Source organism: Microchirus variegatus (assembly GCF_963457635.1).
Source record: "Microchirus variegatus genome assembly, chromosome: 12".
Classification (NCBI taxonomy): Eukaryota; Metazoa; Chordata; class Actinopteri; order Pleuronectiformes; family Soleidae; genus Microchirus; species Microchirus variegatus.
The window spans coordinates 21,061,691-21,089,589 of record NC_139813.1 but is presented as its reverse complement, the minus strand read 5'-3'; the positions used below and the strand labels follow the sequence as shown (position 1 = coordinate 21,089,589).

Genomic DNA, 27,899 nt, shown 5'->3' with positions numbered 1-27,899 from the left:
GGTGAACAAATCGTTATAAAAATCAATTTTATTCAAATGTCCACTAATACAAAAACAAATGAGAGCATCTTTTTCTTTTCTTTTTTTAGTGGTCATGGTGTGAGTGTGCTTTTCCAGCTGCGGTGATGTCACCACCCAAAATAACTAAGTAACAACTGGTTTGTTTTTGACAACATGCTGACACGTTTATCAGGAATGTGATCAGGGGAAAAAAATTAAGCAAATTGCAACTTGACAGAATTAAGACGGCGTCGAGTCCCTGAATAAATAACGCTATAAAAGAAATCACATCCTTGTCGTTGCTACGCAAACTTAACTCTCCATTTTATTAACAGTTAATGAAACTTCATGAATGCTGTAAACTGGTTGCTGCCGGCAACCATGCACGAAAATGTGTCGGCACGTTTACAAACAAAAAGTACAGGACAACGAGATGTTATCTGGCAACCACAACAACCTTTAAATCTGGGTGCTTGACAGCAGCAGCTTCTTCTCAAGAGACAAATAGTGACGTATTGTATATATACACACGTTCACCGACAGGGTCAGCACCTGCAAACAGAGTATGACGAGATGGGGGAAAATAACCTGAACCACTGGTGCAACTGTTAGAATGAGCAGAATCTGCAGGTACAGTCTTAAACCATTTGTTTTGGCCGTTTTTGACATAACTGTGCTACGTTTGTACAATAAGAAAAACAAAAGTCGATCGACATACAGTGTTTTTTTTTTGTTCATTTCGCCAGTCCAATCTTCTTCGCTTCCGTTTCGTAGATGAGTAGCCTCCACATCTTCACGACGAAGACCTCAGCTTCTTCATCAAGAACCTGACAAAGACAGAGAAACATTTACAGCCATGTATGGACAAGAAAATGCTAACGTTTTTGACCAATTTTGACCAATTTTGAACAACATACTATACTATGACTTTTTGACCATTTTTGACGACATACGATACTATGATGTTTTTGACCATTTTTGAACGACATACGATACTATGATGTTTTTGACAATTTTGGACGACATACTATACTATGATGTTTTTGACCATTTTTGGACGACCTACTATACTATGACGTTTTTGACAATTTTTGAACGACCTACTATACTATGACGTTTTTGACCATTTTTGGACGACCTACTATACTATGACGTTTTTGACCAACTTTGACAATTTTTGGACGACATACTATACTATGACGTTTTTGACAATTTTTGAACGACCTACTATACTATGACGTTTTTGACCAACTTTGACAATTTTTGGACGACATACTATACTATGACGTTTTTGACCATTTTTGGACGACATACTATACTATGACAATTTTGACAATTTTTGAACGACCTACTATACTATGACGTTTTTGACCAATTTTTGAACGACCTACTATACTATGACGTTTTTGACGACATACTATACTATGACGTTTTTGACAATTTTTGAACGACCTACAATACTATGACGTTTTTGACCAATTTTGACTACATACTATACTATGACGTTTTCGACCAACTTTGACAATTTTTGGACGACATACTATACTATGACGTTTTTGACAATTTTTGAACGACCTACTATACTATGACGTTTTTGACAATTTTTGAACGACCTACTATACTATGACGTTTTTGACCAACTTTGACAATTTTTGGACGACATACTATACTATGACGTTTTTGACAATTTTTGAACGACCTACTATACTATGACGTTTTTGACCATTTTTGGAAGACATACTATACTATGACGTTTTTGACCAATTTTGACAATTTTTGAACGACATATTATACTATGATGTTTTTGACCAATTTTGACAATTTTGGACGACATACTATACTATGATGTTTTTGACCATTTTTGGACGACCTACTATACTATGACGTTTTTGACAATTTTTGAACGACCAACTATACTATGACGTTTTTGACCATTTTTGGAAGACATACTATACTATGACGTTTTTGACAATTTTTGAACGACCTACTATACTATGACGTTTTTGACCAACTTTGACAATTTTTGGACGACATACTATACTATGACGTTTTTGACAATTTTTGAACGACCTACTATACTATGACGTTTTTGACCATTTTTGGAAGACATACTATACTATGACGTTTTTGACCAATTTTGACAATTTTTGAACGACATATTATACTATGATGTTTTTGACCAATTTTGACAATTTTGGACGACATACTATACTTTGATGTTTTTGACCATTTTTGGACGACCTACTATACTATGACGTTTTTGACAATTTTTGAACGACCAACTATACTATGACGTTTTTGACCATTTTTGAACGACATACTATACTATGACGTTTTTGACCATTTTTGGACGACATACTATACTATGACGTTTTTGACAATTTTTGAACGACCTACTATACTATGACGTTTTTGACCAATTTTTGAACGACCTACTATACTATGACGTTTTTGACCATTTTTGGACGACATACTATACTATGACGTTTTTGACAATTTTTGAACGACCTACAATACTATGACGTTTTTGACCAATTTTGACGACATACTATACTATGACGTTTTTGACCAACTTTGACAATTTTTGGACGACATACTATACTATGACGTTTTTGACAATTTTTGAACGACCTACTATACTATGACGTTTTTGACAATTTTTGAACGACCTACTATACTATGACGTTTTTGACCAACTTTGACAATTTTTGGACGACATACTATACTATGACGTTTTTGACCATTTTTGGACGACATACTATACTATGACGTTTTTGACCAACTTTGACAATTTTTGGACGACATACTATACTATGACGTTTTTGACCATTTTTGGACGACATACTATACTATGACGTTTTTGACAATTTTTGAACGACCTACTATACTATGACGTTTTTGACAATTTTGGACGACATACTATACTATGATGTTTTTGACCATTTTTGGACGACCTACTATACTATGACATGTTTTGACAATTTTTGAACGACCAACTATACTATGACGTTTTTGACCATTTTTGGAAGACATACTATACTATGACGTTTTTGACCATTTTTGAACGACATACTATACTATGACGTTTTTGACCATTTTTGGACGACATACTATACTATGACGTTTTTGACAATTTTTGAACGACCTACAATACTATGACGTTTTTGACCAATTTTGACGACATACTATACTATGACGTTTTTGACCAATTTTGACAATTTTTGAACGACATACTATACTATGACGTTTTTGACCAATTTTTGGAAGACATACTTTACTATGACGTTTTTGACCATTTTTGGAAGACATACTATACTATGACGTTTTTGACCAATTTTTGGAAGACATACTATACTATGACGTTTTTGACAATTTTTGAACGACATACTATACTATGATGTTTTTGACCAATTTTGACAATTTTTGAACATACTATACTATGACGTTTTTGACCAATTTTGACAATTTTTGGACGACATACTATACTATGACGTTTTTGACGACATACTATACTATGACGTTTTTGACCATTTTTGAACGACATACTATACTATGACGTTTTTGACCAATTTTTCGACGACGTACTATACTATGACTTTTTTGACCATTTTTGGAAGACATACTATACTATGACGTTTTTGACCAATTTTGACGACATACTATACTATGACGTTTTTGACCAATTTTGGACGACATACTATACTATGACGTTTTTGACCATTTTTGACGACATACTATACTATGACGTTTTTGACCAATTTTGACGACATACTATACGATGACAATTTTGACAATTTTTGAACGACATACTATACTATGACGTTTCTGACCAATTTTGAACGACATACGACATGACGTTTTTGACCAATTTTGGACGACACTATACTACGACGTTTTTGACCATTTTTGGAAGACATACTATACTATGACATTTTTGACCAATTTTGGACGACATACTATACTATGACGTTTTTTGACAATTTTTGAACGACATACTATACTATGATGTTTTTGACCAATTTTGACAATTTTTGAACGACGTATTATACTATGATGTTTTTGACCAATTTTGACAATTTTGGACGACATACTATACTATGACGTTTTTGACCAATTTGACCATTTTTGGAAGACATACTATACTATGACGTTTTTGACCAATTTGACCATTTTTGGAAGACATACTATACTATGACGTTTTTGACCAATTTTGACGACATACTATACTATGACGCTTTTGACCATTTTTGAACGACATACTATACTATGACGTTTTTGAATGACATACTATACTATGACATCTTTGACCAATTTTGGACGACATACTATACTATGACGTTTTTGACAATTTTTGAACGACATACTATACTATGACGTTTCTGACCAATTTTGAACGACATACTATACTATGACATTTTTGACCAATTTTGGACGACATACTATACTATGACGTTTTTTGACAATTTTTGAACGACATACTATACTATGATGTTTTTGACCAATTTTGACAATTTTTGAACGACGTATTATACTATGATGTTTTTGACCAATTTTGACAATTTTGGACGACATACTATAGTATGACGTTTTTGACCAATTTTGACAATTTTTGGACGACATACTATACTATGACGTTTTTGATGACATACTATACTATGACGTTTTTGACCATTTTTGAACGACATACTATACTATGACGTTTTTGACCAATTTTTCGACGACGTACTATACTATGACTTTTTTGACCATTTTTGGAAGACATACTATACTATGACGTTTTTGACCAATTTTGACGACATACTATACTATGACGTTTTTGACCAATTTTGGACGACATACTATACTATGACGTTTTTGACCATTTTTGACGACATACTATACTATGACGTTTTTGACCAATTTTGACGACATACTATACTATGACAATTTTGACAATTTTTGAACGACATACTATACTATGACGTTTCTGACCAATTTTGAACGACATACGACATGACGTTTTTGACCAATTTTGGACGACACTATACTACGACGTTTTTGACCATTTTTGGAAGACATACTATACTATGACATTTTTGACCAATTTTGGACGACATACTATACTATGACGTTTTTTGACAATTTTTGAACGACATACTATACTATGATGTTTTTGACCAATTTTGACAATTTTTGAACGACGTATTATACTATGATGTTTTTGACCAATTTTGACAATTTTGGACGACATACTATACTATGACGTTTTTGACCAATTTGACCATTTTTGGAAGACATACTATACTATGACGTTTTTGACCAATTTTGACGACATACTATACTATGACGCTTTTGACCATTTTTGAACGACATACTATACTATGACGTTTTTGAATGACATACTATACTATGACATCTTTGACCAATTTTGGACGACATACTATACTATGACGTTTTTGACAATTTTTGAACGACATACTATACTATGACGTTTCTGACCAATTTTGAACGACATACTATAGTATGTCGTTCAAAATAGTATACTATGACATTTTTGACCAATTTTGGACGACATACTATACTATGACGTTTTTTGACAATTTTTGAACGACATACTATACTATGATGTTTTTGACCAATTTTGACAATTTTTGAACGACGTATTATACTATGATGTTTTTGACCAATTTTGACAATTTTGGACGACATACTATAGTATGATGTTTTTGACCATTTTTGGAAGACATACTATACTATGACGTTTTTGACCAATTTTGACGACATACTATACTATGACGCTTTTGACCATTTTTGAACGACATACTATACTATGACGTTTTTGAATGACATACTATACTATGACATCTTTGACCAATTTTGGACGACATACTATACTATGACGTTTTTGACCATTTTGGAACGACATACTATACTATGACGTTTTTGACCAATTTTGACAATTTTTGGACGACATACTATACTATGATGTTTTTCACCAATTTTGGACGACATACTTTACTATGACTTTTTTGACAATTTTTGAATGACATACGATACTATGATGTTTTTGACAAATTTTGACAATTTTTGAACGACATACTATACTATGACTTTTTGACCATTTTTGGAAAACATACTATACTATGACAATTTTGACAATTTTTGAACGACATACTATACTATGACTTTTTGACCATTTTTGGAGGACATACTATACTATGACAATTTTGACAATTTTGAACGACATACTATACTATTACGTTTTTGACCATTTTTGAACGACATACTATACTATGACGTTTTTGACCAATTTTGACAATTTTTGAACATACTATACTATACTATGACGTTTTTGACCAATTTTGACAATTTTTGGACGACATACTATATATGACTTTTTGACCATTTTTGGAAAACATACTATACTATGACAATTTTGACAATTTTTGAACGACATACTATACTATGACGTTTTTGACCAATTTTCGACGACGTACTATACTATGACTTTTTTGACCATTTTTGGAAGACATACTATACTATGACGTTTTTGACCAATTTTGACGACCTACTATACTATGACGTTTTTGACCATTTTTGGAAGACATACTATACTATGACGTTTTTGACCATTTTTGACGACATACTATACTATGACGTTTTTGACCAATTTTGACGACATACTATACTATGACAATTTTGACAATTTTTGAACGACATACTATACTATGACGTTTCTGACCAATTTTGAACGACATACTATAGTATGACGTTTTTGACCAATTTTGGACGACATACTATACTACGACGTTTTTTGACCATTTTTGGAAGACATACTATACTATGACATTTTTGACCAATTTTGGACGACATACTATACTATGACGTTTTTTGACAATTTTTGAACGACATACTATACTATGATGTTTTTGACCAATTTTGACAATTTTTGAACGACGTATTATACTATGATGTTTTTGACCAATTTTGACAATTTTGGACGACATATAGTATGATGTTTTTGACAATTTTTGGAAGACATACTATACTATGACGTTTTTGACCAATTTGACCATTTTTGGAAGACATACTATACTATGACGTTTTTGACCAATTTTGACGACATACTATACTATGACGCTTTTGACCATTTTTGAACGACATACTATACTATGACGTTTTTGAATGACATACTATACTATGACATCTTTGACCAATTTTGGACGACATACAAAACTATGACGTTTTTGACAATTTTTGAACGACATACTATACTATGACGTTTCTGACCAATTTTGAACGACATACTATACTATGACATTTTTGACCAATTTTGGACGACATACTATACTATGACGTTTTTTGACAATTTTTGAACGACATACTATACTATGATGTTTTTGACCAATTTTGACAATTTTTGAACGACGTATTATACTATGATGTTTTTGACCAATTTTGACAATTTTGGACGACATACTATAGTATGATGTTTTTGACCATTTTTGGAAGACATACTATACTATGACGTTTTTGACCAATTTTGACGACATACTATACTATGACGCTCTTGACCATTTTTGAACGACATACTATACTATGACGTTTTTGAATGACATACTATACTATGACATCTTTGACCAATTTTGGACGACATACTATACTATGACGTTTTTGACCATTTTGGAACGACATACTATACTATGACGTTTTTGACCAATTTTGACAATTTTTGGACGACATACTTTACTATGATGTTTTTCACCAATTTTGGATGACATACTATACTATGACTTTTTTGACAATTTTTGAATGACATACGATACTATGACGTTTTTTAACAATTTTTGAACATACTATACTATACTATGACGTTTTTGACCAATTTTGACAATTTTTGGACGACATACTATACTATGACTTTTTGACCATTTTTGGAAAACATACTATACTATGACAATTTTGACAATTTTTGAACGACATACTATACTATGACTTTTTGACCATTTTTGGAGGACATACTATACTATGACAATTTTGACAATTTTTGAACGACATACTATACTATGACTTTTTGACCATTTTTGGACGACATACTATACTATTACATTTTTGACCATTTTTGAACGACATACTATACTATGACGTTTTTGACCAATTTTGTCAATTTTTGAACATACTATACTATGACGTTTTTGACCAATTTTGACAATTTTTGGACGACATACTATACTATGACTTTTTTGACCAATTTTGACGACATACTATGACGTTTTTGACCAATTTTGGACGACATACTATACTATGACGTTTTTGCCCAATTTTGACGACATACTATACTATGACGTTTTTGACCATTTTTGAACGACATACTATACTATGACGTTTTTGACCATTTTTGAACGACATACTATACTATGACGTTTTTGACCAACTTTGACAATTTTTGGACGACATACTATACTATGACGTTTCTGACCAATTTTGAACGACATACTATACTAAGACGTTTTTGACCAATTTTCGACGACATACTATACTATGACTTTTTTGACCATTTTTGGAAGACATACGATACTATGACGTTTTTGACCAATTTTGGACGACATACTATACTATGACGTTTTTGACAATTTTTGAACGACATACTATACTATGATGTTTTTGACCAATTTTGACAATTTTTGAACGACATACTATACTATGATGTTTTTGACAATTTTTGGAAGACATACTATACTATGACTTTTTGACCAATTTTGACAATTTTTGGACGACATACTATACTATGACGTTTTTGACAATTTTTGAACGACATACTATACTATGATGTTTTTGACCAATTTTGACAATTTTTGAACGACATACTATACTATGATGTTTTTGACAATTTTTGGAAGACATACTATACTATGACTTTTTGACCAATTTTGACAATTTTTGGACGACATACTATACTATGATGTTTTTGCCCAATTTTGACGACATACTATACTATGACGTTTTTGACCATTTTTGAACGACATACTATACTATGACGTTTTTGACCATTTTTGAACGACATACTATACTATGACGTTTTTGACCAACTTTGACAATTTTTGGACGACATACTATACTATGACGTTTCTGACCAATTTTGAACGACATACTATACTAAGATGTTTTTGACCAATTTTCGACGACATACTATACTATGACTTTTTTGACCATTTTTGGAAGACATACTATACTATGACGTTTTTGACCAATTTTGGACGACATACTATACTATGACGTTTTTGACAATTTTTGAACGACATACTATACTATGATGTTTTTGACCAATTTTGACAATTTTTGAACGACATACTATACTATGATGTTTTTGACAATTTTTGGAAGACATACTATACTATGACTTTTTGACCAATTTTGACAATTTTTGGACGACATACTATACTATGACGTTTTTGACCATTTTTGAACGACCTACTATACTATGATGTTTTTGACCAATTTTGACAATTTTTGAACGACATACTATACTATGATGTTTTTGACAATTTTTGGAAGACATACTATACTATGACTTTTTGACCAATTTTGACAATTTTTGAACGACCTACTATACTATGACGTTTTTGACCATTTTTGAACGACCTATTATAATACTATGACGTTTCTGACCAATTTTGGACGACATACTATACTATGACGTTTTTGACCATTTTTGGAAGACATACTATACTATGACGTTTTTGACCAATTTTGACAATTTTTGGACGACATACTATACTATGATGTTTTTGACCATTTTTGAACGACCTACTATACTATGACGTTTTTGACCAATTTTGGACGACATACTATACTATGACGTTTTTGACCAATTTTGACAATTTTTGGACGACATACAATACTATGATGTTTTTGACCATTTTTGAACGACCTACTATACTATGACGTTTTTGACCATTTTTGGAAGACATACTATACTAAGACGTTTTTGACCAATTTTGGACGACATACTATACTATGACGTTTTTGACCATTTTTGGAAGACATACTATACTATGTCGTCCAAAATATAACAATTAAAAAAAATAATAATTTGGTCCAAAATTTGACAAAAACGACATACTAAACCATGTCGTCCAAAATCTGACAATTTTTTTGAAAAACCCTTTTTTGGTCCAAAACTTGACCAAAACGGCATACTATACTATGTAGTACGTCATGCTATACTATGTCGTCCAAAATGTGTCCATTTTTTGAAAAAAAGAATTTGGTCCAAAATCTGACAAAAACGACATACTATACTATGTCGTCCAAAATCTGACCATTTTGTTAAAAAACCTTTTTTTGGTCCAAAACTTGACAGAAACGTCATGCTATGCTATGTAGTACGTCTTGCTATACTATGTCGTCCAAAATGTGACCATTTTTTGAAAAAATAATTTGGTCCAAAATCTGACAAAAACGACATACTATGTCGTCCAAAATCTGACCATTTTTTGAAAAAGAATTTGGTCCAAAATCTGACAAAAACGACATACTATATACTATGTCGTCCAAAATCTGACCATTATTTTGAAAAACGTTTTTTGGTCCAAAACTTGACAAAAACGGCATACTATACTATGTAGTACGTCATGCTATACTATGTCGTCCAAAATGTGTCCATTTTTTGAAAAAAAAATTTGGTCCAAAATCTGACAAAAACGACATACTATATACTATGTCGTCCAAAATCTGACCATTTTTTTGAAAAACGTTTTTTGGTCCAAAACTTGACAAAAACGGCATACTATACTATGTAGTACGTCATGCTATACTATGTTGTCCAAAATGTGTCAATTTTTTGAAAAAAAGAAATTTTGGTCCCAAATCTGACAAAAACGACATACTATACATGTCGTCCAAAATCTGACAATGTTTTTGAAAAACCCTTTTTTGGTCCAAAACTTGACATAAACGGCATACTATACTATGTAGTACGTCTTGCTATACTATGTCGTCCAAAATGTGACCATTTTTTGAAAAAAGAATTTGGTCCAAAATCGGACAAAAACGACATACTATACTATGTCGTCCAAAATCTGACCATTTTTTTAAAAAAACCTTTTTTTGGTCCAAAACTTGACAGAAACGTCATGCTATGCTATGTAGTACGTCTTGCTATACTATGTCGTCCAAAATGTGACCATTTTTTGAAAAAAGAATTTGGTCCAAAATCGGACAAAAACGACATACTATACTATGTCGTCCAAAATCTGAACATTTTTTTGAAAAACGTTTTTTGGTCCAAAACTTGACAAAAACGGCATACTATACTATGTAGTACGTCATGCTATACTATGTCGTCCAAAATGTATCAATTTTTTGAAAAAAAAAAATTGGTCCAAAATCTGACAAAAACGACATACTATATACTATGTCGTCCAAAATCTGACTATTTTTTTGAAAAACCCTTTTTTGGTCCAAAACTTGACAAAAACGGCATACTATGCTATGTAGTACGTCATGCTATACTATGTCGTCCAAAATGTGTCCATTTTTTGAAAAAAAAATTTGGTCCAAAATCTGACAAAAACGACATACTATACTATGTCGTCCAAAATCTGACCATTTTTTTAAAAACCTTTTTTTGGTCCAAAACTTGACAGAAACGTCATGCTATGCTATGTAGTACGTCTTGCTATACTATGTCGTCCAAAATGTGTCCATTTTTTGAAAAAAAAATATTTGGTCCAAAATCTGACAAGAACGACATACTATACTATGTCGTCCAAAATCTGACAATTTTTTTGAAAAACCCTTTTTTGGTCCAAAACTTGACAAAAACGGCATACTATACTATGTAGTACGTCATGCTATATACTATGTCGCCAAAAATGTGTCCATTTTTTGAAAAAAAAATTTGGTCCAAAATCTGACAAAAACGACATACTATATACTATGTCGTCCAAAATCTGACCATTTTTTTGAAAAACGTTTTTTGGTCCAAAACTTGACAAAAACGGCATACTATACTATGTAGTACGTCATGCTATACTATGTCGTTCAAAATGTGTCCATTTTTTGAAAAAAAAATTTGGTCCAAAATCTGACAAAAACGACATACTATACTATGTCGTCCAAAATCTGACCATTTTTTTGAAAAACGTTTTTTGGTCCAAAACTTGACAAAAACGGCATACTATACTATGTAGTACGTCATGCTATACTATGTTGTCCAAAATGTGTCCATTTTTAAAAAAAAAAATTTGGTCCCAAATCTGACAAAAACGACATACTATACTATGTCGTCCAAAATCTGACAATTTTTTCGAAAAACCCTTTTTTGGTCCAAAACTTGACATACACACATACTATACTATGTAGTACGTCATGCTATACTATGTCGTTCAAAATGTGACCATTTTTTGAAAAAAAAAGATTGGTCAAAAATCTGACAAAAACGACATACTATACTATGTCTTCCAAAATCTGACCATTTTTTTGAAAAACGTTTTTTGGTCCAAAACTTGACAAAAACGGCATACTATACTATGTAGTACGTCATGCTATACTATGTCGTTCAAAAAGTGACCATTTTTTTGGGAAAAAAATTTGGTCCAAAATCTGACAAAAACGACATACTATATACTATGTCGTCCAAAATCTGACCATTTTTTTGAAAAACCCTTTTTTTGGTCCAAAACTTGACAGAAACGTCATGCTATGCTATGTAGTACGTCTTGCTATACTATGTCGTCCAAAATGTGACCATTTTTTGAAAAAAGAATTTGGTCCCAAATCGGACAAAAACGACATACTATACTATGTCGTCCAAAATCTGACCATTTTTAAAAAAAAAACCTTTTTTTGGTCCAAAACTTGACAGAAACGTCATGCTATGCTATGTAGTACGTCTTGCTATACTATGTCGTCCAAAATGTGACCATTTTTGAAAAAAGAATTTGCTCCAAAATCGGACAAAAACGACATACTATACTTTGTCGTCCAAAATCTGACAATTTTTTTGAAAAACCCTTTTTTGGTCCAAAACTTGACATAAACGGCATACTATACTATGTAGTACGTCATGCTATACTATGTCGTTCAAAATGTGACAATTTTTTGAAAAAAAAATTTGGTCCAAAATCTGACAAAAACGACATACTATATACTATGTCGTCCAAAATCTGACCATTTTTTTGAAAAACGTTTTTTGGTCCAAAACTTGACAAAAACGGCATACTATACTATGTATTACGTCATGCTATACTATGTCGTTCAAAATGTGTCCATTTTTTGAAAAAAAAATTTGGTCCAAAATCTGACAAAAACGACATACTATACTATGTCGTCCAAAATCTGACAATTTTTTTGAAAAACCCTTTTTTGGTCCAAAACTTGACATAAACGGCATACTATACTATGTAGTACGTCATGCTATACTATGTCGTCCATAATGTATCAATTTTTTGGAAAAAAAAAATTGGTCCAAAATCTGACAAAAACGACATACTATACTATGTCGTCCAAAATCTGACAATTTTTTTGAAAAACCCTTTTTTGGTCCAAAACTTGACAAAAACGGCATACTATGCTATGTAGTACGTCATGCTATACTATGTCGTCCAAAATGTGTCCATTTTTTGAAAAAAAAATTTGGTCCAAAATCTGACAAAAACGACATACTATACTATGTCTTCCAAAATCTGACCATTTTTTTGAAAAACGTTTTTTGGTCCAAAACTTGACAAAAACGGCATACTATACTATGTAGTACGTCATACTATACTATGTCGTCCAAAATCTAACCATTTTTTTGAAAAACCCTTTTTTGGTCCAAAACTTGACAAAAACGGCATACTATACTATGCAGTACGTCATGCTATACTATGTCGTCCAAAATGTGTCCATTTTTGGAAAAAAGAATTTGGTCCAAAATCTGACAATTTTTTTGAAAAACCCTTTTTTGGTTCAAAACTTGACATAAACGGCATACTATACTATGTAGTACGTCATGCTATACTATGTCGTTCAAAATGTCACCATTTTTTGAAAAAAAAATTTGGTCCAAAATCTGACAAAAACGACATACTATACTATGTCGTCCAAAATCTGAACATTTTTTTGAAAAACGTTTTTTGGTCCAAAACTTGACAAAAACGGCATACTATACTATGTAGTACGTCATGCTATACTATGTCGTCCAAAATGTATCAATTTTTTGAAAAAAAAAAATTGGTCCAAAATCTGACAAAAACGACATACTATACTATGTCGTCCAAAATCTGACAATTTTTTTGAAAAACCCTTTTTTGGTCCAAAACTTGACAAAAACGGCATACTATACTATGTAGTACGTCATGCTATACTATGTCGTCCAAAATGTATCAATTTTTTGAAAAAAAAAAATTGGTCCAAAATCTGACAAAAACGACATACTATACTATGTCGTCCAAAATCTGACAATTTTTTTGAAAAACCCTTTTTTGGTCCAAAACTTGACAAAAACGGCATACTATGCTATGTAGTACGTCATGCTATACTATGTCGTCCAAAATGTGTCCATTTTTTGAAAAAAAAATTTGGTCCAAAATCTGACAAAAACGACATACTATACTATGTCGTCCAAAATCTGACAATTTTTTTAAAAACCTTTTTTTGGTCCAAAACTTGACAGAAACGTCATGCTATGCTATGTAGTACGTCTTGCTATACTATGTCGTCCAAAATGTGTCCATTTTTTGAAAAAAACAATTTGGTCCAAAATCTGACAAAAACGACATACTATACTATGTCGTCCAAAATCTGAACATTTTTTTGAAAAACGTTTTTTGGTCCAAAACTTGACAAAAACGGCATACTATACTATGTAGTACGTCATGCTATACTATGTCGTCCAAAATGTATCAATTTTTTGAAAAAAAAAATTGGTCAAAAATCTGACAAAAACGACATACTATACTATGTCGTCCAAAATCTGACAATTTTTTTGAAAAACCCTTTTTTGGTCCAAAACTTGACAAAAACGGCATACTATGCTATGTAGTACGTCATGCTATACTATGTCGTCCAAAATGTGTCCATTTTTTGAAAAAAAAATTTGGTCAAAAATCTGACAAAAACGACATACTATACTATGTCGTCCAAAATCTGACCATTTTTTTAAAAACCTTTTTTTGGTCCAAAACTTGACAGAAACGTCATGCTATGCTATGTAGTACGTCTTGCTATACTATGTCGTCCAAAATGTGTCCATTTTTTGAAAAAAAAATATTTGGTCCAAAATCTGACAAAAACGACATACTATACTATGTCGTCCAAAATCTGACAATTTTTTTGAAAAACCCTTTTTTGGTCCAAAACTTGACAAAAACGGCATACTATACTATGTAGTACGTCATGCTATATACTATGTCGCCAAAAATGTGTCCATTTTTTGAAAAAAAAATTTGGTCCAAAATCTGACAAAAACGACATACTATATACTATGTCGTCCAAAATCTGACCATTTTTTTGAAAAACGTTTTTTGGTCCAAAACTTGACAAAAACGGCATACTATACTATGTAGAACGTCATGCTATACTATGTTGTCCAAAATGTGTCCATTTTTAAAAAAAAAAATTTGGTCTAAAATCTGACAAAAACGACATACTATACTATGTCGTCCAAAATCTGACAATTTTTTGGAAAAACCCTTTTTTGGTCCAAAACTTGACAAAAACGGCATACTATACTATGTAGTACGTCATGCTATACTATGTCGTCCAAAATGTGTCCATTTTTGGAAAAAAGAATTTGGTCCGAAATCTGACAAAAACGACATACTATACTATGTCGTCCAAAATCTGACCATTTTTAAAAAAAAAAAAACTTTTTTTGGTCCAAAACTTGACAGAAACGTCATGCTATGCTATGTAGTACGTCTTGCTATACTATGTCGTCCAAAATGAGACCATTTTTTGAAAAAAGAATTTGCTCCAAAATCTGACAAAAACGACATACTATACTATGTCGTCCAAAATCTGACAATTTTTTTGAAAAACCCTTTTTTGGTCCAAAACTTGACATAAACGGCATACTATACTATGTAGTACGTCATGCTATACTATGTCGTTCAAAATGTGTCCATTTTTTGAAAAAAAAATTTGGTCCAAAATCTGACAAAAACGACATACTATGTCGTCCAAAATCTGACAATTTTTTTGAAAAACCCTTTTTTGGTCCAAAACTTGACATAAACGGCATACTATACTATGTAGTACGTCATACTATACTATGTCGTCCAAAATCTAACCATTTTTTTGAAAAACCCTTTTTTGGTCCAAAACTTGACATAAACGGCATACTATACTATGTAGTACGTCATGCTATACTATGTCGTTCAAAATGTGACCATTTTTTGAAAAAAAAATTTGGTCCAAAATCTGACAAAAACGACATACTATATACTATGTCGTCCAAAATCTGACCATTTTTTTGAAAAACGTTTTTTGGTCCAAAACTTGACAAAAACGGCATACTATACTATGTAGTACGTCATGCTATACTATGTCGTTCAAAATGTGACCATTTCTTTGAAAAAAAAATTTGGTCCAAAATCTGACAAAAACAACATACTATACTATGTCGTCCAAAATCTGAACATTTTTTTGAAAAACGTTTTTTGGTCCAAAACTTGACAAAAACGGCATACTATACTATGTAGTACGTCATGCTATACTATGTCGTCCAAAATGTGTCCATTTTTTGAAAAAAAAATTTGGTCCAAAATCTGACAAAAACGACATACTATACTATGTCGTCCAAAATCTGACCATTTTTTTGAAAAACCCTTTTTTGGTCCAAAACTTGACAAAAACGGCATACTATACTATGTAGTACGTCATGCTATATACTATGTCGCCAAAAATGTGTCCATTTTTTGAAAAAAAAATTTGGTCCAAAATCTGACAAAAACGACATACTATACTATGTCGTCCAAAATCTGACCATTTTTTTGAAAAACGTTTTTTGGTCCAAAACTTGACAAAAACGGCATACTATACTATGTAGTACGTCATGCTATACTATGTCGTCCAAAATGTGTCCATTTTTTGAAAAAAAAATTTGGTCCAAAATCTGACAAAAACGACATACTATACTATGTCGTCCAAAATCTGACCATTTTTTTGAAAAACGTTTTTTGGTCCAAAACTTGACAAAAACGGCATACTATACTATGTAGTACGTCATGCTATACTATGTTGTCCAAAATGTGTCCATTTTAAAAAAAAAAAATTTGGTCCCAAATCTGACAAAAACGACATACTATACTATGTCGTCCAAAATCTGACAATTTTTTTGAAAAACCCTTTTTTGGTCCAAAACTTGACAAAAACGGCATACTATACTATGTAGTACGTCATGCTATACTATGTCGTCCAAAATGTGTCCATTTTTGGAAAAAAGAATTTGGTCCAAAATCTGACAAAAACGACATACTATACTATGTCGTCCAAAATCTGACCATTTTTTTGAAAAACCCTTTTTTGGTCCAAAACTTGACATAAACGGCATACTATACTATGTAGTACGTCATGCTATACTATGTCGTTCAAAATGTGACCATTTTTAAAAAAAAGAAATTTGGTCCAAAATCTGACAAAAACGACATACTATACTATGTCGTCCAAAATCTGACCATTTTTTTGAAAAACGTTTTTTGGTCCAAAACTTGACAAAAACGAAATACTATACTATGTAGTACGTCATGCTATACTATGTCGTCCAAAATGTATCAATTTTTTGAAAAAAAAATTTGGTCCAAAATCTGACAAAAACGACATACTATACTATGTCGTCCAAAATCTGACAATTTTTTTGAAAAACCCTTTTTTGGTCCAAAACTTGACAAAAACGGCATACTATACTATGTAGTACGTCATGCTATACTATGTTGTCCAAAATGTTTCCATTTTTTGAAAAAAACAATTTGGTCCCAAATCTGACAAAAACGACATACTATATATGTCGTCCAAAATCTGACAATGTTTCTGAAAAACCCTTTTTTGGTCCAAAACTTGACAAAAACGGCATACTATACTATGTAGTACGTCATGCTATACTATGTCGTCCAAAATGTGACCATTTTTGGAAAAAAGAATTTGGTCCAAAATCTGACAAAAACGACATACTATACTATGTCGTCCAAAATCTGACCATTTTTTAAAAAAAAACCTTTTTTTGGTCCAAAACTTGACAGAAACGTCATGCTATGCTATGTAGTACGTCTTGCTATACTATGTCGTCCAAAATGTGTCCATTTTGAAATTAAATAAAAATAAAAAATATAAATTTGCCAAAAATGTGACCAAAACGTCATACTATACCAGGGGTCACCAACGTGTTGCCCGCGGGCACCTGGTAGCCCGCAGGCAGCCAATACGGTGCCCGCGGGCTCACTTCACTTCACCTCACTTGCATGTATCCATATGATGGCTCAGAAAAATATCTTTGATATTGTTTATTAAAACTGATAATCGTTAGGAGTAAGCACTGGAATGAATGTGTATGCAGTTGAATGCATAATATTAATCATTTAAATGGTAAACCAAAAAAAATGTTAATGTAGTAGCCCTCCATATTATTTTTTACCCTTAAGGTAGCTCTCATCTCAAAAAGGTTGGTGACCCCTGTACTATACTATGTTGTTTTTTTGGACGACATACTATATTATGACGTTTTTGACCATTTTTGGACGACATACTATACTATGAGGTTTTGACCATTTTTGGATATATATATATATATATATATATATATATATATATTATCTGATATCAGCACCAACACACCAGGATGGACATGAGATAAAAGGTATGAAAGAGTGAGACAACTCACCATAGCAACGTCATCCAATATACTCTGTGGCATACTGTGAGCCATCACCTGAGAAAAACACAAGAGGATCTTTTCACCTTCCTTTCATTCTGTTAATGAATGAAATAATCAACAAGTACAAACATCACACGATCATCAATACCTTAGTGCACACAAAGTCCACTAACGTGGCTTCTTCCTCTCCGATGTACTCAATGATCTTTTTATTGATCCAGGGACGAACTCGTCGGTCCATTAACGTCTGCGGGGACAAAGATATAAAAGCTGTGAAAGTGGAAACTGCGTCTGCTGCCACCACTTCTGAACAAATATTGTTAAAAGGATTTAGTTTTTCTTCTTCTATGGGTCAGGAGAACAAAGCTTGCGAGTACACTTCCTACCAGCCTCACATTTACTCCTTCAGGAAAGTACAGATCATAGAAAGTGTAGAAAGGGACTAAAAAGTAGTTTCCTCACCGTGTCCACCATAGACCAGTCCAGTGGGTAAGAGAAGAGCTCAGGTTTTTCTGTAGGAATCTTTTCTATCAGGCTCTTGATATGCTTGCGTTTCTCTTCCGTATCGGCTCCCTTTATGCTGGACAGCCCGGCGCCGTCCACACCGAGGCTCTTGTCGTCATCGTAGTCCAGCGGCACCAGTTTCCTCTTGCGCGGCTGCTCGTCGGCCTCCTCCTCGTCAAACTTGTCGAAGACGCTGTCCACGGGCAGCTTCTTCCTTTTGACTGTGTTGGGTTGACTGGGGCTTCCTGGGGCGCCTGGAGACGACGAGGAGATTCAGAAATACGCATTTTTACTGGAAATGTATTCAGATGTCCTTTGCCATTGTACTTTATATTCAGTTACTGTCTTGTCCAGACAAAAGTTTGATGAAGTGAAACAGAAAGGCAGCATTTGAGAGGATGTATTTCCAAACCCACACTGACAACACAAGTACTAACTGTGTACCAAGTACTAACTGTGCACCAAGTACTAACTGTGCTTTAATACATACATTTGTACTCCATCAGCCATACATATATATACATGTATACACACATGCATATATATAAAAAAAAATAGTAAAGCACACTATTATTTCTTGATTAATGTCAAATTAATGTCATTTACTTTTTGTAGTAGTAGTAGTAGTGATTAATTTCTGGCCTCTGATTTGGATATAAAAAGGTGAATTCCTTTTTTTTAATTGCCAAATAAATAAAAACATTTAAAACTTTACTGTAGACAAACCAACCACAACAATTTACGATCCAAACATCTTGTGTCGCTGTCGGTTTCTTCTCATTGCTGTTTAATCTGCCTGTTATTTTCACTAATAATCATTAATTAGTAATTATTCTACAGATTATAGTTAAGAGCACGTAAGTTATACCCAGAGACTTTTTGTACAGTGATAAAAATGTGTGAATTAAATTCTGTTCATGAATGAACTGATATTTGTAGTTCCATCTCTGGGGCTTTGTGCATATATATATATATATATTTTTTTTCGACTCACCTAGTTTGAGGCTGAGGCCAAACTTTGGTCGGTTTTCCTCCTGTGGCAGAGCGTCCGGGGGCGAGTTCTCGTGCGGGATGATGATGCCACACGGCGACTCGTCTCCCGGAGTGTTTGGGGACACATTGCCGCTGGCCGACGACACCGAAGGGGCTGATGTGATGGGCCGCATCTTAGGCTTCAGGCTGACTTTTGTGTCAGAGTTTCCTTCATCGTTATCATAGTCGTCCTCCTCGCCCTCTTCTACCTCGTCGTCCGAGGGAGGGGGCCGCGAGCGCGTCCGCTCCGGTTCGACTCGGTGGTCCCGGTGGTCTCGTGGAGCCCTGTGGTGCTCGCGCTCCTCTTCAGGCTCTGGTTCTGGGATGATGGGAGGCTGCCTCAGTCGCTCCTCCTCCTCTTCTTCCATCTGGACCAATGAGAGGCAGATATTCAGATAATGAACACAACAATCAACCACTCTGTGAATGGGGGTTCACAGAAATAAAAGATGAACACACAGTGAGGGTGCAGAGACAGTCAGGTGATAAAATGACCTTCACAAAGACAATAGAAATGCATGTGCACTCACTACAAATACACATTCAAACACACACACACACACACAGTCTTGTTACAGGCAACATACCCTGCGTAGCTCTGCGTCTGGGTCTGGATGTCCCTCGTCTAACAGCCTCTGTCTGATTTCCTCCAGCTCCTCCTTCTCCCTCTTCCTGTCACGCTCATCCGCCTCCATCTCCTTCTCTCGGTCTCTCAGACGTTTCTGCAGTGCACTGCCCCTGGTGGCCACACCAAAATATTACAGCCTTCAGAACAATGGTCATAGCTGCAGTGCTGCATCAGATAGAAGTCAGATCTGGGTCACAGCAGCTGCTGCAACTTTTGACTGCATTTTTTTAAAAAACATGTTTTGATGCCACATTGTTCAAAACTCAGAAACAGCAAGTATTAATCAGCGCACATGTGTAGAGTCACGCTATTTAAAGGCTGGATGACATGGAAAAATGGTTTATTTGGATTGACAACACACTCAACTTAAGTAAAGGCAGAATAGAAGCAGTTTTTTTTCCCAGTTGCTCACCTGTAGTACTTTGGGTCTTCTCGTTCATCATCATAATCCTCAAGAAACTCTTTTAGCCTTTTCCCCTCTTTCATCTGAGGAGACATAAGATACATTCACTAAATCAGTGAACACACGATATTGGCCAAAAAAATCTGCATTTTTATTTTGACAATATCTATATTAAGCCAATATCATTTAAAAATTTGATTTTTAATTGTCCGAGTTATTGCTTACAGATTTTATCAATGGACAATGGAGTTTTTACAAATATAAAAAGAGTTTAAACAAATGTCATTAATATAAACAACCACCCACTCAATCTTCAATCAATTCAAATAGACTCTAAAGAAATAAACACAACAAATGCATGAATTTTATTTGGTTTGAGGTAAAAGTAAGAAACATTCTAGTATGAAATCAGAGTATTGTGTGTAAAAAACACAGAGTACAGTCTGTAAAAGTTAGGCAGGGTTTGGACATCATAACGATCATTTAACATCCTCTCACCATTTCTCGTCGGCGCTCATCTTCCCTCTCGGAGTCCTTGGCGTAATCTCGTGCCTTCTTTCTCTCCCTGAGCTCCCAGTTTTTTAAACGCTGCAGGGAACACAGATGAGTCAGATTAGGCACAAATTACAGTTTGAGATATATTTAAAATATGAGGTGTTTTTGTTTGTAAAAACTTCCCGACACATGGCTTTGAAGATTTAATGAATGTTTATTCAGACAGTGAAAACCAAATCTTGGTTTTTGTTTTTCTTCATATTTAGAATGAAGGAGCTATACACACTAAATTCCCCATGATAAAACTTAAACCACACCATCCGTCCTTTTCCTACCTCTTGATAGGCTGCTTCTTTGTCTCGCAGTTTCCTCTCCAGCTTCCTGCGTTCATACGCCTCCTCCTCATCTCCTGGGTCTCTCTTCTTTTCTCTGTCTCGGTCTCGACTCACCTCTCTGTAAAACAAAAAAAAGGTAGAAGAATAACATTACCATATGACTAGCGCTAGAGTAGCCTTTAACTGCTTACATTACATTTCCTGACCTCTATTGTTTCTGTTTAAAAATGGTGACTTTTTTTATCCATCTGTACCTGGATCGACTGCGCACAGGGCTCCTGTCGCGGCTTCTCTCCCTCTCCCAGTCTCTGTCCCGATCCCTTTCTCTGGGGCGGCGGTCGCGGTCTTTGTCTCGGTCTCTCTCCCGTTCTCGCTCCCGTTCCCTCTCGCGCTGCTCCCTCTCCCGTTCCTTCTCCCGTTCGCGGTCGCGTCGCTCTCGTTCCCGCTCGCGCTCTTTTTCTCGATCCCTCCTTTCCCGCTCAAAGTCCTGCCGCTCCTTCTCCCTCTTGTCCTTCTCCTCTTCTAGTTTCTGCAGAGCAAAACACAGACGGGTTCAGCCAACGCCACATGGTCAATCGGTTTCATTTTTTTTTTTTTTTTTACTGTGCACAGATCAAGTGGTTTCCAGATTTAAAGATTTTGGAGTAACATGCCCTGAGCAAATCCGTGCAAGTGAAGCTGGATTCCTAAAAGGTCAAACTAGGGGGAAAAATTGAAGTATCAAAAGGCTCTCCCTGACAGAGAGAGACAGCATCAAGATTCATTTAAAGCATGAATTTATGCAACTGGAAACCACTTTAATGGCGAATAAGATCTGTGGAACATGTTCAGCTTGAGGCATTTATTATGAGAAAAACAATGATTTTTCTCTCCTAAAGAGCCCCTCCTCTCAGAACAAGGAAAATAAAAACAGAAAACAGGCGTCAGTCTTTTGTTGAACTAGTTGTTTGTGACTTACAGGTGTTGAACTATGGACTCAGGCCTTCGCTGCCCCTACAAGCCTTTTAAGTTAGGCCTGGGAGGAAAGCAGGTCACACGGTATACAAGGGAAAAACGTTATGGGATTTTGTCTTGCTTAAGCATCATCATCATCATCATCATAATCAGCAACAACAGCCTTTAATTCAATGAAATTCCATAAAGTGCTGAATAAAGAAATGAACATCATGAACATCAGTTACATTTCTGCACAGATAAATGAATTGTAGAAGCGTCTTACCCAGGAAGAAGTCTTCAGCAGCTCTTCATGACTCTCACTCTCTCACACACACTGACACACACAAGACAACTGACAATTCTGGACATTACACACAAGGCTTTGGTAGCGTATGTAGTTAAAATGGCACCCGACATTGAAAGTGAACGCCGACCTTGCGAAACACAATTTAATGTCATGCGCTTCCTTGTTTTTATTCACAGGCATCTGTGCAGACATTGTTATATTGACTGAGGCGAGGCTTAACATGGTTATATAAAGCACACAGAAAGAGAAAAGATTACACATTACAAAAGCCTTGGGTGTAATGCAACTCAAGAAAGGATGTTCGGAATCACTTTAAAACTTGTGTAACTAAAGTGTCATAATGAATTACATCTGTGTTGCTTTTCTAAGAATTGGTTTCATTCATTTAAATCCTTCTCTTCCTGTTTTTATCTTTTATTTTACTTACCTCTGTTCAGTGTCAGTATCTGGACTCCTTAGAGAAATAGGTCTGCACACTTCTGAGAAAACATTTCTTAACCTAACTGCTCTATTTATATATTTCTGTTACTACCAAAGACTGGGTCAAAACCCTAAGATGTCCCCTAGATTCATGTGTGTAGCTTTAAATAGCATGCTTGGTTTACATGGTTTATCAATTCAAAACCATATGATGTAAATTAGTCAATACATTATGTACACATTTGTGTGCAGATGTGCACACTGTGTGCACAGTGCAGATTTTATTAATCGTATGGAGAAGTTTCTTTAAACCAGGCTTGTGCCTTAACAAGCAGGTGAGGAGAAAATTTGATGATTGAATCCAGAAGACTGAAGAAATACAACACTGTGGGTTCCCAATGTCATTAAATGCCAATGTTTTTTATTTTATTTTCAAAACAAGTGCTCTTTAAAGAAATTATAGAGGAAAATAAATCTTACTTCTGAAATTTTTTGTGCAAATCTAACATTATTACTTCTGTTTTTTGTGTTTCTTGTTTTGGTTTGGTTTTACCAGTAGTAAACATAATGTTAATGTTGGATTATGAAGAGCCAGAGATGGATGAGAAAAATCACACAACACACACACACACACACAGAGGAGCACGTACCTCGTCAGTCTTCAGATCAGCATGCTGCTGTGGACAGGGCGCCCCCCCACACTAGCATCATAAAGGCTACAGCTAAAAATCACTGCAGTGGTTATAAGTCCTTGTGCTTCAACATGAACACCATTAAGACAGACCATACTTTTTTTTTCTTTTTTTACAAAGGACTCGCACAGGTTCACTGACTCCCGTGGGGGAACCAACAGTGGTGTCCTAAATTCAGGGGGGGGCATAAAGCGGGGAAGTACCTTTATAGTGGTTGACAGAGGACAGAGCATTACAACGCTCAAGCCAACACACACAAACGTGCAGTACAGTTGCCCCTATGCAAGTCCTCAAGAGGGGGACGCCCAGCATATGTATATAGTAAATAAAGGCTGATACTTACATCCTATCCTCGTAACTTTTTCCAAAGCTCTGAGATTCATCTTGCTTTAGTCACCATATGATCACTATCATAATGGTGGGGTTTAATGAATAGATTAGCTTTTGAGTAACTTTACATCGTCTCCATGCATTTTTGTGTGATGAATGAAGAATGAATATATATATTGGTATAATGGTCACACCTAGATAGTTTCACTACAGTGGTCACAGTAGTCAAATCAGGCCTGAGAAAAGGTGACAAACGTGCTAGCTGACTGCCCTACTTGTGCTGTCGTAAATCTGAATATGAAACATTTCACAAAAGATGGGGCAAATTGTTTTTACGATTGGTGGTGTGGAAAATTTAGGAAGTCCCAATTTGTAGCAAGAGTATGCATGTTACTGAGACCAAGAACAGTTTTGGTAAATGTGTCAACTAAATGTGCAGGTTCTAGGAGTGAACTGCTGTCCAAAACCTGTAATGTCAATTAGTACAAGATCATAAAAGCCACTTTACCTTGTGGGTGTCTCGAAATTTACTAATCTCTCGGGAAATCAGGTCTCTCTTGTCCTCCTCCATATCGATTGTGTTGATGTCGTCCTGTGAAAAAAAGGAGAGAAAGGTTAGTACTAGGGCTGAAAAGAAAACAGTGATAAAATCTTAATTCAGTGTTATTATACCTCTTCTTTTTTCTCTTTTTTTCTCTTCCGTCGTTGAGAGTCCTCGTCCGGTGAAGGTGCGTTGAGTTCAGCAGCATATTCCCGCATCAACCCATCAATAGCACCTTTAACTATTTGATCCTTCTTTGTGGTCTCCTCATCTAGAATCTCCTCCTCTTCATCTCCTCCTTCTTCGTCTGCCTTCTTATTCTGCAAGCAAGATTTTGTCAATGCATAAATTCCAATCACTACATAAAATAGTGAGAAAGAAACCTGGTTAGTGATTCAAAGGTCTTACAGAAGAAAACCTACAACAATAAACATATTCATACCCCATTTGCAGTCTTCTTCTTGGCCTTCCATTCATCCAGCTGAGCTTTTGTCTTGGCATCCACCTTCACAAGGAGATTTTTTTCTCCAATCTGCAATTCATGAAGCAGCCTCAGGGAACGAAGCGTGGACTCTGGCTCCTTGTACTCGCAAAAGCCAAAAGCTGCAATAAAACGTTGTAATAGAAATAGACTTTTAGACAGATCAAAATGTCAAATTGTTATTTCACACATGAAATAAAGAACAATTTTGTCATTCACTGTTAGTTTCAAGTATAACTGTTTTGTATCCAGTTAATTGTGCATGTTGAAGAGTATTAGTGACTTTAAGATGCTAGATAAGTGAATTATGGATTACCTTGAAGTTTTCCAGAAGCCCCTTGAACTCTCTTCCAGCTCAAAACAATTCCACATTTCTGCAAAATTAGGACAAAGAGGGGGATTAAAAATTAAAGCAGAGGTGACTATACAAAATGCCACAGCACAGGATTCAGAATCTGAAGGCTGCCTGCACAATATGGTGATATGAACATTATTATTACAAGATATACATATACATATACATATACATATACATATATATATACATATACATATACATATATATATATACATATACATATACATATATATATATACATATACATATACATATATATATATATATATATCATGTATGATGCTTCCAGTCCGTATAACTATACTCTGTACAATACATGTGTAATGTGCACTTTTCTCATTTTTATTTTTCTAATAATATGGAAACTGCGCGTTCCATATGTTCCAATTTCTGTCCCTTACCGCGAGGAGTTGTCTGATCAGCATGTCTGAGGCTTTCTCCGAGATGTTTCCCACAAACACGGTGGTGGTGGGGCCACTGCTATCATTGTTGTCTTTGGCTTGCAATGCAACAGCATCCTTCTTGATAAACACCGGAGGCTTACTGACCACAGCCATGGAAGGCACCATTACTGTAGTTGTGGGGGTCATGATGCCCATGTGAATAGGGATCATTGGAGTTCCTGTAAACACCAAAGGAAATTTCATCAGATAGCAGCAAAGATGTCAACGAACACTTAGCGATTAATTGGACTATGAATCGCATTATCCAGGTATGTTAGTTCAACTAGACTAGCTTGATGAATTATTGTCTTAGTCAAGTCGACAAAAATATGACTTTTAACATGCACATAAACGCATTGACTGTAGGTTACAAACCTTGCTGGAGGTTTGAGCTCTGAGCATTTTCTCTGATTGTCTTTCTATAAGCAGCATAACCTTAAGTGTACACTACAGTTTTTGGTGACAATCTCATAATATTGCCACTTTTATCTGGATTAAAGACTGCTAAGCGTACGTAAACAGGTAAGTACTCACCTGAGGGGAAGCCAGCAAACTGGGGGGGGATACCAGGAGGTGGCAACAGCGCCCGGTTTAAATGTGGGGGGAAGGACATTGTGGATGAGAATTTGACCGACCTGAAAGAAACAGTGAAACCATTAGACACGTAGATTTAACTCTTGTTAAACATTACCCATTCAAATTGTGTAACTTTATTTAGCATATCGGGTTTAACAGCTACATACGGTGCACATCACAAAGACTTTAAATATACAACTCAATGGATTAACGGTCGCTTACTTAGTGCCACTAGGCTCCGACCGCTATTACATTAATAGCACTATAACGTCACGAAGCACACTAACTGGACCCTCAAATGAAGTTTCGAAAAACAACAACCGGGTAGCTTAGTTAGCTAAAGCTAGCGGCAAGCACGCGACTGTTTAACCGATCGGCTAACTTAGGATGAGCTAACACGGCAAAACTCACTTTTGTGGGCTAAATATGAGTTAAAAAGGAACGTAGACATGTTCGTGTGTACATACCCCAAACCAGGTGGAGTAGAAAAGGAGGTTTTTAAAAACAGCTATGGTTGTAAAACTCTGTGTACGGTTCCGTGAGTTAGGTTAGCACGCTGGCTAGTCACGGGGCCCTGAAAAAC

At 34.8% G+C, this 27,899-nt stretch overlaps 1 protein-coding gene across 2 annotated transcripts; it reads right to left on the bottom strand.

The window, feature by feature from the left end:
• Positions 1-44: 44 nt before the first annotated feature.
• Positions 45-27,899, bottom strand: rbm25b (RNA binding motif protein 25b). 2 transcript variants are annotated; one of them, XM_083898444.1, is made up of 17 exons: positions 27,784-27,899; positions 27,275-27,375; positions 26,699-26,919; positions 26,256-26,313; positions 25,901-26,061; positions 25,590-25,778; positions 25,426-25,509; positions 22,487-22,761; positions 22,233-22,350; positions 21,901-21,990; positions 21,412-21,485; positions 20,959-21,109; positions 20,334-20,739; positions 19,298-19,593; positions 18,984-19,082; positions 18,842-18,889; positions 45-827 (listed from the first exon to the last, which is right to left on the bottom strand). In XM_083898444.1, the coding sequence occupies exons 2-17, from the start codon at positions 27,351-27,353 to the stop codon at positions 735-737; spliced, it is 2,442 nt and encodes an 813-aa protein (XP_083754570.1). In that variant the 5' UTR covers positions 27,354-27,375; positions 27,784-27,899; the 3' UTR covers positions 45-734. The 2 variants fall into 2 exon arrangements, with proteins under 2 accessions (XP_083754570.1, XP_083754571.1); XM_083898445.1 differs by having other exon boundaries at positions 25,590-25,772.